The sequence below is a fragment of the Psittacula echo genome (genome assembly GCF_963264785.1).
Source record: "Psittacula echo genome assembly, chromosome: 19".
In the NCBI taxonomy this organism is placed as follows: Eukaryota; Metazoa; Chordata; class Aves; order Psittaciformes; family Psittacidae; genus Psittacula; species Psittacula echo.
In genome coordinates this window covers 5,101,447-5,114,369 of record NC_137755.1, presented here as the reverse complement: position 1 = coordinate 5,114,369, position 12,923 = coordinate 5,101,447, and the positions used below count along the sequence as shown (strand labels likewise).

Genomic DNA, 12,923 nt, shown 5'->3' with positions numbered 1-12,923 from the left:
CAGCACCAGGAATGGGAAAATGCATTTGAACTTGAGGGGATGGTGGAAATCTTATGGGAAATGATCTGGTTTTATCCTGAGAAGCCTCCCCTAACCTGTCACTGCCTTTTTCTGCTCTGACAGTGCCCCATGCCCAGAGGCAGCACATGGCCAACAGCAGCTCCATCACCCACTTCCTCCTCCTGCCATTCCCAGACAGGTGGGAGCTGCAGCTCTGGCACTTCTGGCTCTTCCTGGCCATCTCCCTGGCTGCGCTCCTGGGCAACGGCCTCATCATCACCAGCACAGCCTGCGACCAGCACCTCCACACCCCCATGTACTTCTTCCTCCTCAGCCTCTCCCTGCTGGACCTGGGCTGCATCTCCACCACTGTCCCCAGATCCATGGCCAATTCCCTCTGGCACACCAGGGCCATCTCCTACACAGGTTGTGCTGCACAGGCCTTTTTCTTTCTATTTTTTATCATAGCTGAGTTTTCTCTCCTCACTGTCATGTCCTACGACCGCTACGTGGCCATCTGCAAGCCCCTGCACTACGGGAGCCTCCTGGGCAGCAGAGCTTGTGTCCACATGGCAGCAGCTGCCTGGGGCAGTGGCTTTCTCACTGCTCTGCTGCACACAGCCAATACATTTTCACTCCCCCTCTGCCGAGGCAATGCTGTGGAGCAGTTCTTCTGTGAAATCCCCCAGATCCTCAAGCTCTCCTGCTCACATTCCTACCTCAGGGAAGTTGGGCTTCTTGTGATTGGAGCCTGTGTAGCATTTGGCTGTTTTGTGTTCATTGTGGGGTCCTATGTGCAGATCTTCAAGGCTGTGCTGAGGATCTCCTCTGAGCAGGGCCGTCACAAAGCCTTTTCCACGTGCCTCCCTCACCTGGCTGTGGTCTCCCTGCTTGTTGGCACTGGTATCTTCACCTACCTGAAGCCCCCCTCCATCTCCTCCCCATCCCTGGATCTGGTGGTGTCAGTGCTGTACTCGGTGGTGCCTCCAGCAGTGAACCCCCTCATCTACAGCCTGAGGAACCAGGAGCTGAAGGATGCTGTGAGGAAGCTGGTGACTGGATGTGTTTCAGCAGCCATACGCTGCTTGCTTTACCCAGGAAAAGGCTTCCAGTGTAGGTCATGAGAGGACAAGTCTGCCTTTCCTGCTTTACAACTGTTTTCCTGTTTCAGTTTGTTGTGATGTTGTCTTCATAGAAATGTCAGTTTTCATCTCCTCCTGTTTAAGTAGCCACTCGTGTTGTGTGACCCACAGCCTTTGTGTCACTGGAGGTCTCTCACTGTATTTAAGAGAAATAAATGATCCTGCAGCAACTTCTTCTCTGTGCTATGTCCTCACGTGGCAGGAATGAAGGGGAATGAAATCAGTTTTCTTGCTACTCCAGCTCTGGAATGGCTGCTCTGTACCTGGAGCAGGAAGAGCTCTTGGGGAGCCCAAGGGCTGTTGGGGACTGGCTGCCTGTACCGGCAAGGAGGACATGGAGAATACAGAGCCAGGCTCCTCACCATGGTGCCTGGTGGGAGGACAAAAGCCAATGGGGGATAGTGACAGAGGAGAGGTTGAGCCGGGACATAAGGAAACCTTGTTCCCCCAGGCTCAGGCAAGGGCTGCATCAGGTCACCCAGAGAGGCTGTGCAGTCTCTGGCCTTGGGGATTTCCAACTCAGACTGAATCAAGCCTTGAACCACTTCCTCTGACCCTGTTCCTGATGGGTTGGACTTTGTAACTCCTGGCGTCCTTACCAACCTCTGTTCTCTTATGATCCTAAGACGATGGGCTTATGAAGGGTCACAAAGATGCTCTGAGGGCTGAAGCATGTCTCCAGACATCTTCATCTCCAGATGAAAACAGGCTGAGAGAGCTGGGGATGTTCAGCCTGAGGAAGAGAAGGCTCCAGGGAGACATCTTAGCAACCTGTCCACACGTAAACAGGGCCTACAGGAAACCTGGAGAGAGGCTTTTTGCAAGGGTGTGCAATGACAGAAGAAGGGGGAATGGCTTTAGACTGAAAGAAGGGGTTTAGATCAGACATTAGGAAGGAATTCTTCCTTGTGAGGGTGGTGGGACACTGGCACACGGTGCCCAGAGAAGCTGTGGCTGTCCCATCCCTGGCCGTGTTCAAGGCCATGTTGGAAGGCGCTTGGAGCAACCTGCTCTAGTGCACCACTCTAAAACACTCCCGTAACACCCAGAAACACCCTGAGACACCTAAAAAACCCACCCACAAAGCACCTGATGAACACTCTAAAACATCCCTAGATCCCTGAAAACACCACTGGCATCCCCCAAACTCCTCATGTCCTTGTCCTCCCCCTGCTGTGATGCTGTGGCCTAAATCCAATCCTAAACCGTGACACTAAACCCTATCTCTGACCTAAAGCCCTGTTCCTGACCCTAACTCTAAACCTCACTTATTTTTATAATGTTATAATATTATAATAGAATGCAATTAAAATTATGAAAAAATACTAAGTTAAATAATATAAATAATAAAAAAATTAAAATGAAACAGATTCAGTAAAAACAAAGAAACATGCCTTTCTGCTCTTCCTTCTTCCTCTGTCTATTCTTTCTTTCCAAGGAAAAGATTCATTGAATCCTGGAATAACTCAGGTTATTCCTGAAGAGACCCCTGAACATCATCTTGTCTGGCTACCCTGCTCAAGGCAGGGTTAACCAGGTGAGATCATTCAAAGGCTCTTCCTTTCCTGCTGTCATCCACCAAGGAGCTAAAAAGGCACTCCATCATATTAGACAGGGAGTTAATAAAGACATTCAACAGTGTTGGCCCAACTGCTTGCACTGAGGGGTGTCACTCTTAAGTGGCCGCCAGGAGGAATCTACCACTGGTGACATTTGGGCTTGATCCAGCAGCCCACTTCCCCCTCACTAAATCCTCTGTCTCTTCCGCCCAGAGATCACCAATTGGCTATAAATAGATTATTAATGGTCCAGGTACAAAACATGCCCTTTTTTCCCCTACCCATACAAGTTCGGCAATCGCTTTCTTGTCCTACAAGCACCTAGAAGTGGCTGCAGGTGTATTTGGTCCATCACCTTCCAAGGGAGTGGGATGAGTTGAGCAGCCTGTGATTATCCAGAGCCTCCCTTCTTGCCCTTCGTGAGGAAAGGTTTGATGTCCGCCTTTTCCAAGGACCCCAGAACCTCTCTGATGGCTCTGACACGTTTGAGGGCACAATCCAGAAAGGATGATGGGAGCGTTTGCCACGAGCCTGCCCAAGGCATGCGAGAAAAAATCCCGCTGGGACATTGGGGTCACACACAGAAACGGCAGGGCCCTGGTGTCCACACCTGAGCTGTCCTCATGCACTCCTGTCACGGTTTAAGCCCAGCCTCATACACTCCGGGGTGTTCAGGGACACGAGTCCTCCCCTTGCACACACAGAGCCGTGTACTTGCTGCAGCAGCGTCTCTCTGGCCTCCTGTTGCCACTGCGAGAGGCTGGAGGCATCTCAGCCCTGCGGTGTTGTCACCCTGATCTGCACTCACCTGGGCCCAGCAGCAAAAGGAATGGGCATGGGGACCTCGGCTCAAGGAAGCAAACCCAGTGCTGCATTCAGGAAGGTTTCCAAGGAACGTTGCTATCAAAGTGAAGTGACCTCAAGACACTCTCTGCCCCACTGGCCTTCATGGAACCCCACGGAATAGCTGAGGGTGTTTGTGCTCACCCAGGGTTCATCTCCTCAACTACACACTGTGTGCATGCTTACATCTCACCCGTACAGTGCGAACTGCCTTGGAGCCCAGCTCTTCCACACAAATGCCCTTTGCCTGCCTTGGCCTGAGCTAACAGCGCTGCCACAAAACATGCCACTGCCACTGCCACAAAATACGTGACCGTATGTGATGTATACATCACCATCTGAACTATTATTTACATCATCTTCAAATCATTGTGAATTCACAGTTGAATTAAAAGTCAATCATTGCTTAATCAGCATTGGATTCCCATTTGATTTTAATTCAGTCCCTGATTAATTACCATTGGTCATTAATAAGGCCCTTTCAGTTATCCCCACAAGGATGACTTCTCTGAACCATTCCCCTGTGAAGCACAATGAGGCACAGCTCCAAGTCCATTTCCCTTCAGACGTGCAGCAGCAGATCCAGCAAGTGCCCCCGTTGCCCACTGAGGGCCATGTCAGATGGAGGAAGCCCAGCACATCCCGGCTGGGTACAAAGAGAGCTGCAGAGAAGGTTCCCGAGAGCAGGACAGCTCCTGGCACAGGGACTATCCCAGCTCCAGGTCCAGCCTGCACTGGACGCCCTGCGCCTCCTGCCCTTGGCGGCGGGGTCACAGCGGGGCCCTTTGTGACCCGGTCTGTGACAGTCCCCGGCGTGGTCACGTCCCTTGCGCTGCCCTTCCCTCCCCTGCCCACATCCCTCCATCCCGCAGGGGGGCAGAGAGGCCCTGCAGCCGCCCCAGGGGGAAACTGGGAGGAGGTGGGGGCTCCCCAGGAGAGCAGCTCTGCGCTGGAGCCAGCCCAGGTGTGCCTGGGGCAGCCACTGCAGAGCGGGCAGTGAGGGCTCCCCCAGGGCTGGGCAGGGTCGGGGCCAGGGACTGCCCCCAGCTGGATGCTGGCACTGCTGGATCCCGCTTCCTCCTCACGCTGCCAGCAGGGGCCTGCGCTCTGCCCCTGCAGGGCTGCTGCAGGGTTACCAGAACCCGCCAGCGCCATTGCCCCCTGCCGCAATCCCTGCCAGGCTGCTGCAGGCCTTGCCAGAGCCCTCCCGGGATTTGCCACCTCCTGCAATGCCCGCTCGGCTCCCACTGCCTTTACCAGTGCCCCGGGCCCCTGCAACACCTTCAGGAGCCCACCAGGAATTGCAGAAGGTGGCAGGGCCTGGCGGGATCTGGCACAACCCGTGCAGGCTCGCCGGCGTTCCGCAAGACAGCAGGGACCCTGGTGTGCCCATGGAACCTGGACGTGCGTTCTAGACAGAGGCAGCAGCCTTGGGGGCCTGGTGGAGCTCGGAAGCCCTGCAGGTATTGCAGGGGCACCAATGCCCGTGGTGTCCAGGAAGACCCCTGGGCACTCTGGAAGCCACAGGATCCCGAAGGAATGCTGACCTTCCCCTGTAACTGCATTGCCACTGTCCTGCCTGTTACACCAGTTACTGCCCGTGTGCAGGCAGGTCTCTAAGGCAGCCAGGCTGGGAGTTGGTGCACAGCAGCTGCACCATCCAGCCGCCAGCTTCAGTGGAGAAGTCGGATGGAGGGAAAAGTGACGCAAGTCCCGGGTGGACGATGAGAGCAATGTTGGGTGGGGAGGTGAGGAGCGAGGTGCTCAGTGCAGCCCTGGACCTTAAGGGCTGCTTTTGCTGCCTCTGCAGGCCTCTGGAAGAGACATTCGGGATCAGTGGCAATGGAAGAGAAATTTCTAAACTGAAAAGTGATAAAATAAACCCTTTCAAATAACTTTTATCAGATGCTCTTTGTAATCTTCCTGCACTCAGAAACCTCCCCAATTCCCTGCAAGACAATCTGGAAGACATGACAAAAACCACAGGGTGAGACATGGCTCCTCAGGGTTTAATGAGCCCCATGGTGTATTTGGGCTGAGTCCATGAACCTCAGGTGCTGAGAGGAGACCGAAGAAACCTCCGAAGAAGTCCAAGTCAAAAAACAAAGCCCCAAGTCCCTTCAGCATTAATGGGCCCCACTGAGGGCTGTTACTGACAAAGCCTCCCCAGGGACTCATTAAAGCAAGTCAGTGGAGGCTGTGATTACAGGTAGACAAAGGCAAAATGCAGGTGTCTGATGGTGAGAAAAGCTTGGTTTGTTTGATGTAGCAGAAAGGCCAAGCCCTGACCACAGCCCTTGGAGAAGTAGAGCCTGAAATCCTGAGAATGAAAGTTCTCCTCATAGGCCTTGATGAAAGAGGCAACTGCCATAGCCCAGGGCACAGAGACCTTTTGTTCTTTTGGGCCTTTCAGCCTTGCCAGAATCCTCACTCATCTCTGCTGCAGGCTGTCCTGCACTGGCCCATGCCTGCACCTCTTTCCCTTCAGGCTCTTGACACCCATCTTGCTTTCCCACCTGGCTCTCACCTGGCATTTCTGTACCTTCAGTCACATCTCGCACCCATCGCTGTCTGCTCCTTGAAACACAAAGCCATGGGCTGAGCCAGACTCCCTCTGGGTGACCTCTTGCACCACAACTCCACCTTTGGAGAGACATTTCTCTTTCCTAGCTTCGAGTCTGAACCTTCCAAGCTGCACTTTCTAGAGGTTTCCTTCTCTTCCCACTAGCAAGAAAATCTCCATCATCTCTGAAGCCACATTGCAAGTAGTTGTAGGCTGCTACTATAGTGTCAATTCAGCAGGTGGAGTGAATATCTCTCAGCAAGGCCATCTAAAGGAGGCTTCTAGAGGAATGGGTGATGCCATCAGGATAGAGAACTAAGCACCATGGGAGAGCAGTGGGAAAAGGGAATGGTCTGGATTGAGAACTTCCTGGCAAGAGCCAAAAGGAAAGGTGGTGTCCTTGGGTGCAAGGTACCCCATGCTGTGGGGGCAGGGCACCTCATCTGGGACAGCTTCCTGCCTGTAGCACCCTCTCTTCTGTGCACACCCCACTCTGTGCCCGCACTCACAAGTGTCTCACAGAACCTTTGCACTTCCCCTGCAGCAGTGACCCCTCACTGCAGGAGGTTCCTGCATTCTCCAGGCTCAGGGATGGATCCTGCATTCCAGGCAAGTTTGGGTAGTGCAGGAGAGGGAGACAGGAAGGTCGGCTCATGGGGCATGAGGAGCAGTATTCAGGCACCATTCCACTTCTTCCTGTCACTTCACACCTTTGCAAAAAGCCCCACTCCAGGTTTCCTGTAGGTCCTGTTTGGGCACGGGCAGACTGCTGTCTCCTTGTAGCCTTCTCTTCCTCAGGCTGAACACCCCCAGCTCTCTCAGCCTGTTTTCATCTGGAGATGAAGATGTCTGGAGATTTGCTTCAGCCCTCAGAGCATCTTTGTGACCCTTCATAAACCCATTATTGTAGGATCACAAGAGAACAGAGGCTGGAAGGGACGCCAGGAGTTATCAAGTCCAAAACATCAGAAACAAGGTAAGAGCAAGAGCTTCAAGTCTTGATTCAGTCTGAGTTGGAAATCCCCAAGGCCAGAGACTGCACAGCCTCTCTGGGATACCTGATGCAGCACTTGCCTGAGCCTGGGGGAGCAAGGTTTCCCTATGTCCTGGCTGAACCTCTCCTCTGTCACTATCCCCCACTGCCTTTTGTCCTCCCACCAGGCACCATGGTGAGGAGCCTGGCTCTGTATTCTCCATGACCTCCTTGCTGGTACAGGCAGCCAGTCCCCGACAGCCTTCCCTTCCCAAGATCTCAGGTCCCCATCCGCCTGCTCTTCACCGTGCTCCAGTTCTTGCCTGTCCTGAGGGCTCATTGCTAAACCCACTCCTGCTTGCCAATAGCATTCCTGAACTGGGGATCTGAAACCTGGATGGAGTATTCCAGAGCATCCCTTCCCTTGTTCTCCTGCCGTGCTCCTGGTCATACAGCCCGCCATGCTGCTGTCCTCCTTTGCTGCCAGGGCACACGCTGCCTCCTGCCCACCCAGACCTTTCCCATGGGCTGCTCCCAGCCAGGCAGCCCCAGCCTGGGCCATTGCAGGGGAGTCCCCTGCAGGGACCCCTGTGTCCCCTGCTCTCCTGCCCAGGACACCCTGAGAGCTCTGCAGCCCCCCCATGCCATCCCATCTCCCCACACCAGCACAACAGCACCGGCCCTTGGGCTCCTCAAGAGCTCTTCCTGCTCCAGGCACAGAGCAGCCATCCCAGAGCTGGAGCAGCCAGAAAGCTGATTTCATTCCCCTTCATTTCTGCCATGTGAGGACATAGCACAGAGAAGACGTTGCTGCAGGATCATTTATTTTACATAAATAAAATGAGAGACGTCCAGTGACACAAAGTCTGTGGGTCACACAACAAAAGCGGAGGAGATGAAAACTGACATTTCTATGAAGACAAGATCATCACAAATTGAAACAGGAAAACAGTTGTAAAGCAGCAAAGACAGACGTGGCCTGTCATGACCTACAATGGAAGCCCTGTCCAGGGTAAAGCAGGCAGTGTATGGCTGCTGAAACACATCCAGTCACCAGCTTCCTCACAGCATCCTTGAGCTCCTGGTTCCTCAGGCTGTAGATGAGGGGGTTCACTGCTGGAGGCACCACCGAGTACAGCACTGACATCACCAGATCCAGGGATGGGAAGGACATGGAGGATGGCTTCATGTAGGCAAATGTGCCAGTGCTGACAAAGAGGGAGACCACAGCCAGGTGAGGGAGGCACATGGAAAAGGCTTTGTGGCGTCTCTGCTCAGCGGAGATCCTCAGCACTGCCCTGAAGATCTGCACATAGGACCCCACAATGAACACAAAACAGCTGAGTCCTAAAAACCAACTTAGCACAAGAAGCCCAACTTCCCTGAGGTAGGAATGTGAGCAGGAGAGCTTGAGGATCTGGGGGATTTCACAGAAAAACTGCTCCACAGCATTGCCTCGGCAGAGGGGGAGTGAAAATGTATTGGCTGTGTGCAGCAGAGCAGTGAGAAACCCAGCGCCCCAGGCAGCTGCTGCCATGTGGACACAAGCTCTGCTGCCCAGGAGGCTCCCGTAGTGCAGGGGCTTGCAGATGGCCACGTAGCGGTCGTAGGACATAATGGTGAGGAGAGAAAACTCAGCTGAAAAGAAGAAGGCAAAGAAAAAGACCTGTGCAGCACAACCTGTGTAGGAGATGGCCCTGGTGTGCCAGAGGGAATTGGCCATGGATTTGGGGACAGTGGTGGAGATGCATCCCAGGTCCAGCAGGGAGAGGTTGAGGAGGAAGAAGTACATGGGGGTGTGGAGGTGCTGGTCGCAGGCTGTGCTGGTGATGATGAGGCCGTTGCCCAGGAGCGCAGCCAGGGAGATGGCCAGGAAGAGCCAGAAGTGCCAGAGCTGCAGCTCCCGCCTGTCTGCGAATGGCAGGAGGAGGAAGTGGGTGATGGAGCTGCCGTTGGCCATGTGCTGCCTCTGGGCATGGGGCACTGTCAGAGCAGAAAAAGGCAGTGACAGGTTAGGGGAGGCTTCTCAGGATAAACCCAGTTGATTTCCCATACGATTTCTACCATCCCCTCAAGTTCAAATGCATTTTCCCTTTCCTGGTGCTGGTGCTGAGTGTGCTGGCAGAAGCAATGTGGCTCCAAGGACTCAGCTCTGTACCACTGCAGGGGTTTCATGAAGCTGCCCTGCGAAAGCTCCCATACCCACCAGGGATGTCAGATGAAACAGAGTTTCAGTGTCTGCACTCACAGCTATGAAGATTGTGGCTGCAGGGCAGAGCCTCAGCGTGACTTTATCAGGATTTTCGCAGGAGTTTCTCAGCTGACAAGTGCTATTTGAGGTGTAGAGATACTAATTTTTGTAACTGAACGCGTGGTCAGTCTTAGGACAGGAGAGATGAAAGGGCTCAGCAGCCCGTGGTTTAGCGGATAGTCTGGAGACCTGCAGAGTCCGTCACTCTTGTTCCCAGCTGCCCTGCACTTGTCCTTGTGATACCTAAAGTATTACTGCACACACAGATAAATTGAGAGAATAAAAGGAGAAAGAATGAGATAAAGAACAACTGGACTCTGGTGCCAGGCAGGAACCTCTGCTGTTGCAAAGGGCAAAACTTCTCCCTCGCAACCCAGAGTGCAGCTGTGGTAGACAGAGTAGAGCACAGCCCTTGGAAGCAGAAGCAAAGGACTCCGAGTGTAGAGTGCCAACCCCAAGGGAAGGCTCCGCAATGGTCAGGACACTACTGGAGAGCTGTGCCTGTCTGGGGGCAGGTCACAAGCCCAGCAGGACAGGCAGAGCAGCCAGTCAGGGAAGTGCAGAGGAGATGTTCCAGAGAGACAGTCAGCTCCTTGCCCAGCAGAGCATGGCCAGCAGCCACCTCCAGTGCCAGACACCAAGAGAGCTGCCTGAATGCACCCTCCCCAGGCCTGGGCTGCACTTTCCCCCCACTCCCTGCCCATGTCTCTGCTGCCTGGAGCTGTCCCTGCCAGGAGCTGCTGCTCTGGGCCCAGCTCTGCTCCCTCTCAGTGCTCCCAGAGCCCATCCCATGGGCTGTGTGCTCAGCTCTGCCCTGCACACCCCTGCCGGCAGCAGGGCTCTGCCCGGGGGCAGCTCTGCCTGTGCAAGGGCTCAGGAGCAGCTCACACAAGTCCTGACAAGACTCTCGGTGCCTTCTCCAAAGCAGAGAAGGAAATTCCCAGCTCCCACTGCCCAACCTGCCCACCAAGAGTGGAAAACATCAGAGCTCAGGATCCATCCCTATCAGGCAATCGCTGCCTCAGTGTCTTTCAGAAGGACCCTCTGCAAACGTGCTCAGAGTGATGTGGAGCTCTGAGCAGCCCTGATCCACACAGCACCCTCTCCAGTGCACAAGAACGCTTTTGCTTCCCTGCCAGGGGTTGTACCTTCCCTCCCAGCTTCTCCCCCACTACTGTGGGGAGCTCCTGGGCAGGCTGAGTGCTGACCCTGGCAGGCAGCAGAGTCCCTGCCCCTGCACACAGCCCCTGGGCTGCAGGGACCCTGCTGGCAAGGACAGCACTGGGCACCCTTGGCTGCACACCCACATTCACAGCCTGCAGCCAGCCCCGGGACAAGGGACCTGCCTTGTCCTCTCCCTCGCATGGTGCAGAGAGAAGCCCTGCTCTGCAGCACATCCTGCTCCTTATCTACACAGAGAAACCAAGAGAGTCCTCCTGACAGATCCCATGGCCTGTCCGAGGCAGCAGCTTGAGGAGATCCCTCCAGGAACTGCAGCTGCATTGCCCTGCACCCAGAGCCTTACCATGCACAGGGCTGGGAAGGTTTCTCCTGCAGGGAGCTCTCAGCATCCTCCACTGCCAAGTGCCTTTAAGCTCTCTGAGGCTCGCAGGTCTCCTCTGGGTGCCTGCAGGCACTGCCCCAGCCCTGCTCCTGGCCAGAGCTGTCTCTCTGCAGCACTGCCCGCTTGCCAGCATCTGTCTGCATCCCAGGAGCCAGGCCCAGCTCAGCAGCAGAGGCCCAGCCCAAGGTGGCTCTGCCTCTGTCCCGCTGGGCTCCCTCCAGGGCTCCCTGGGGCTCCAGGGGAACCCCATGGGAAACAGCCTGAAGCAAGCACTGCTGTTCCCTCCCTCAGCTGGCAGACACACTGCCTGCCTGCAGTGTCATTTCTCTGATGAGAGACAGAGCTTGGTTTGAACAACAAGATTTTGTATAACCAGGGAACCATTTAGGTTGGAAAAGATGCTTAAGATCTAGCCCAACCATTAACCAAACACTGTCAAGTCCAGCACTAAGCAGTATCCACAAGTGCCACATCTAAATGTCTTTTAAATACCTCCAGGAATGGTGACACAACCACTTTTGGAGGCAGCCTGTTTCTTGTCTCATCACCAGACAGGACAGGCAGGCCAGGACAGGCTGGGATCTCCTTTACCCCTGCTGACAGGAAGGGATTTATCCTGGTTAATTGAGGCATCTCCGGCTGGGATTGTAGCCCTGGGGCTGGAAGGAGACTCAGCTATGTCCCATAAACCCTAGGAACCCACAGGAGGTCCCACTTCCTCAGAAGGTGAAAATGTACCATTCTATAGATGATGTCTTAATCAGAGGAGTTTGCCCCAAAGAACTGCAGCAACAGCAGTGTGTAAGCAATCCATGGTGCAGAAGTTGAAGTTCCACCTAAGGAATGTCAGAAACCAAGCAGAAAGCAGTCAAATTGGGGGTACTTGGTGGATAGCAGCAGTGCAGTGATTGCTGCAGACACCTGCAGAAAAACAGAACAAGGGCAGATTCCCCACTCTGGGAAGGAATTACAACAGCTTATGGGTCCTCCAGGATACTGGAGGAAACATGGACCTGGATTCTCTATCATTGCTCACCCACTTTACTCACTTTTATGAAAGGGAAAGCCATGGGAATGGAATCCAGAGCATGAGGAAGCAGGAAATGCCTGATACAGGAATCAAAACCATACCAGTCACTGGGGCCTGTACACCTCCACCATCCTCCATAGTAGAATGGGGTTTTGCTGAGCATGGCTCTCCCTGTGACCTATTCAAACTGACCCTAATGGACCAAAAAGAACTTTAATGTTCAAGTCACCTCTTTCAAAGACACTGAACTGAGATATTCTGAGTGGGAAAAAGGACTCTTGTCTTTAGTCCCAGCAGTAAAACAGAGAACATTGATCAAGAACAAGGAGGACAAACCATCCATTCAATCCATTCAATTGACTTGACAGTATGCCGAAGGGAACTGCTCCTCAGGATGGAGCTGCACAAACCCACTGGCAGAAAATGGCATGCCTACCTACTGGGGATTGAAGAGGAAGTGAAACTATTTGAAGGACAGAATGAAGTTTCCAAACTACTGCAGATGCTTGTAAATGCAGAGGCATCAGCGTTACAACAACCTTTCAAACCCTCAACAGGTTTAGAAGCAGCCCCTTTCAACGAGGGAACTTCAGCAGAATGGTTCACTGGTTCACTGATGTCTCAGCAAAAGGGATCACAGAATCATAGAATCAGCCAGGTTGGAAAAGACCTTTAAGCTCTTCCAGTCCAACCCTTACTCCAGCACTGCTGAGGCCACCACTAACCCATGGCACTGAGGGCCTCATCTACACGGTGTGTGAATACTCACAGGGACGGTGACTCCAGCCCTGCCCTGGGCAGCCTGTTCCAATGCCTGAGCACCCTTTGGGGAAGGAATTGTTCCTCAGCTCCATCTAAACCTGCCCTGGTGCAGCTTGAGGCCGTTTCCTCTTGTCCCATCCCTTGTTCCTTGGGAGCAGAGCCCAGACCCTCCTGGCTCCATCCTCCTCTCAGGCAGTTGTAGGGAGCGATCAGGTCCCCCCTGAGCCTTCTCTTCT

The 12,923-nt window shown here is 54.0% G+C and overlaps 2 protein-coding genes across 2 annotated transcripts; one reads left to right on the top strand and one right to left on the bottom strand.

The window, feature by feature from the left end:
• Positions 1-146: 146 nt before the first annotated feature.
• Positions 147-4,959, top strand: LOC308228578 (olfactory receptor 14A16-like; the record flags this gene model as incomplete). Its single annotated transcript, XM_080631954.1, has 2 exons — positions 147-1,113; positions 4,664-4,959. The coding sequence occupies 2 exons, from the start codon at positions 147-149 to the stop codon at positions 4,957-4,959; spliced, it is 1,263 nt and encodes a 420-aa protein (XP_080488080.1).
• Positions 4,960-8,062: 3,103 nt separating this feature from the next.
• On the bottom strand, positions 8,063-9,040 carry LOC308228576 (olfactory receptor 14A16-like; the record flags this gene model as incomplete). Its single annotated transcript, XM_080631952.1, has 1 exon — positions 8,063-9,040. One exon carries the CDS (start codon positions 9,038-9,040, stop codon positions 8,063-8,065), a length of 978 nt encoding a protein of 325 aa, XP_080488078.1.
• Between the last annotated feature and the right edge of the window lie 3,883 nt (positions 9,041-12,923).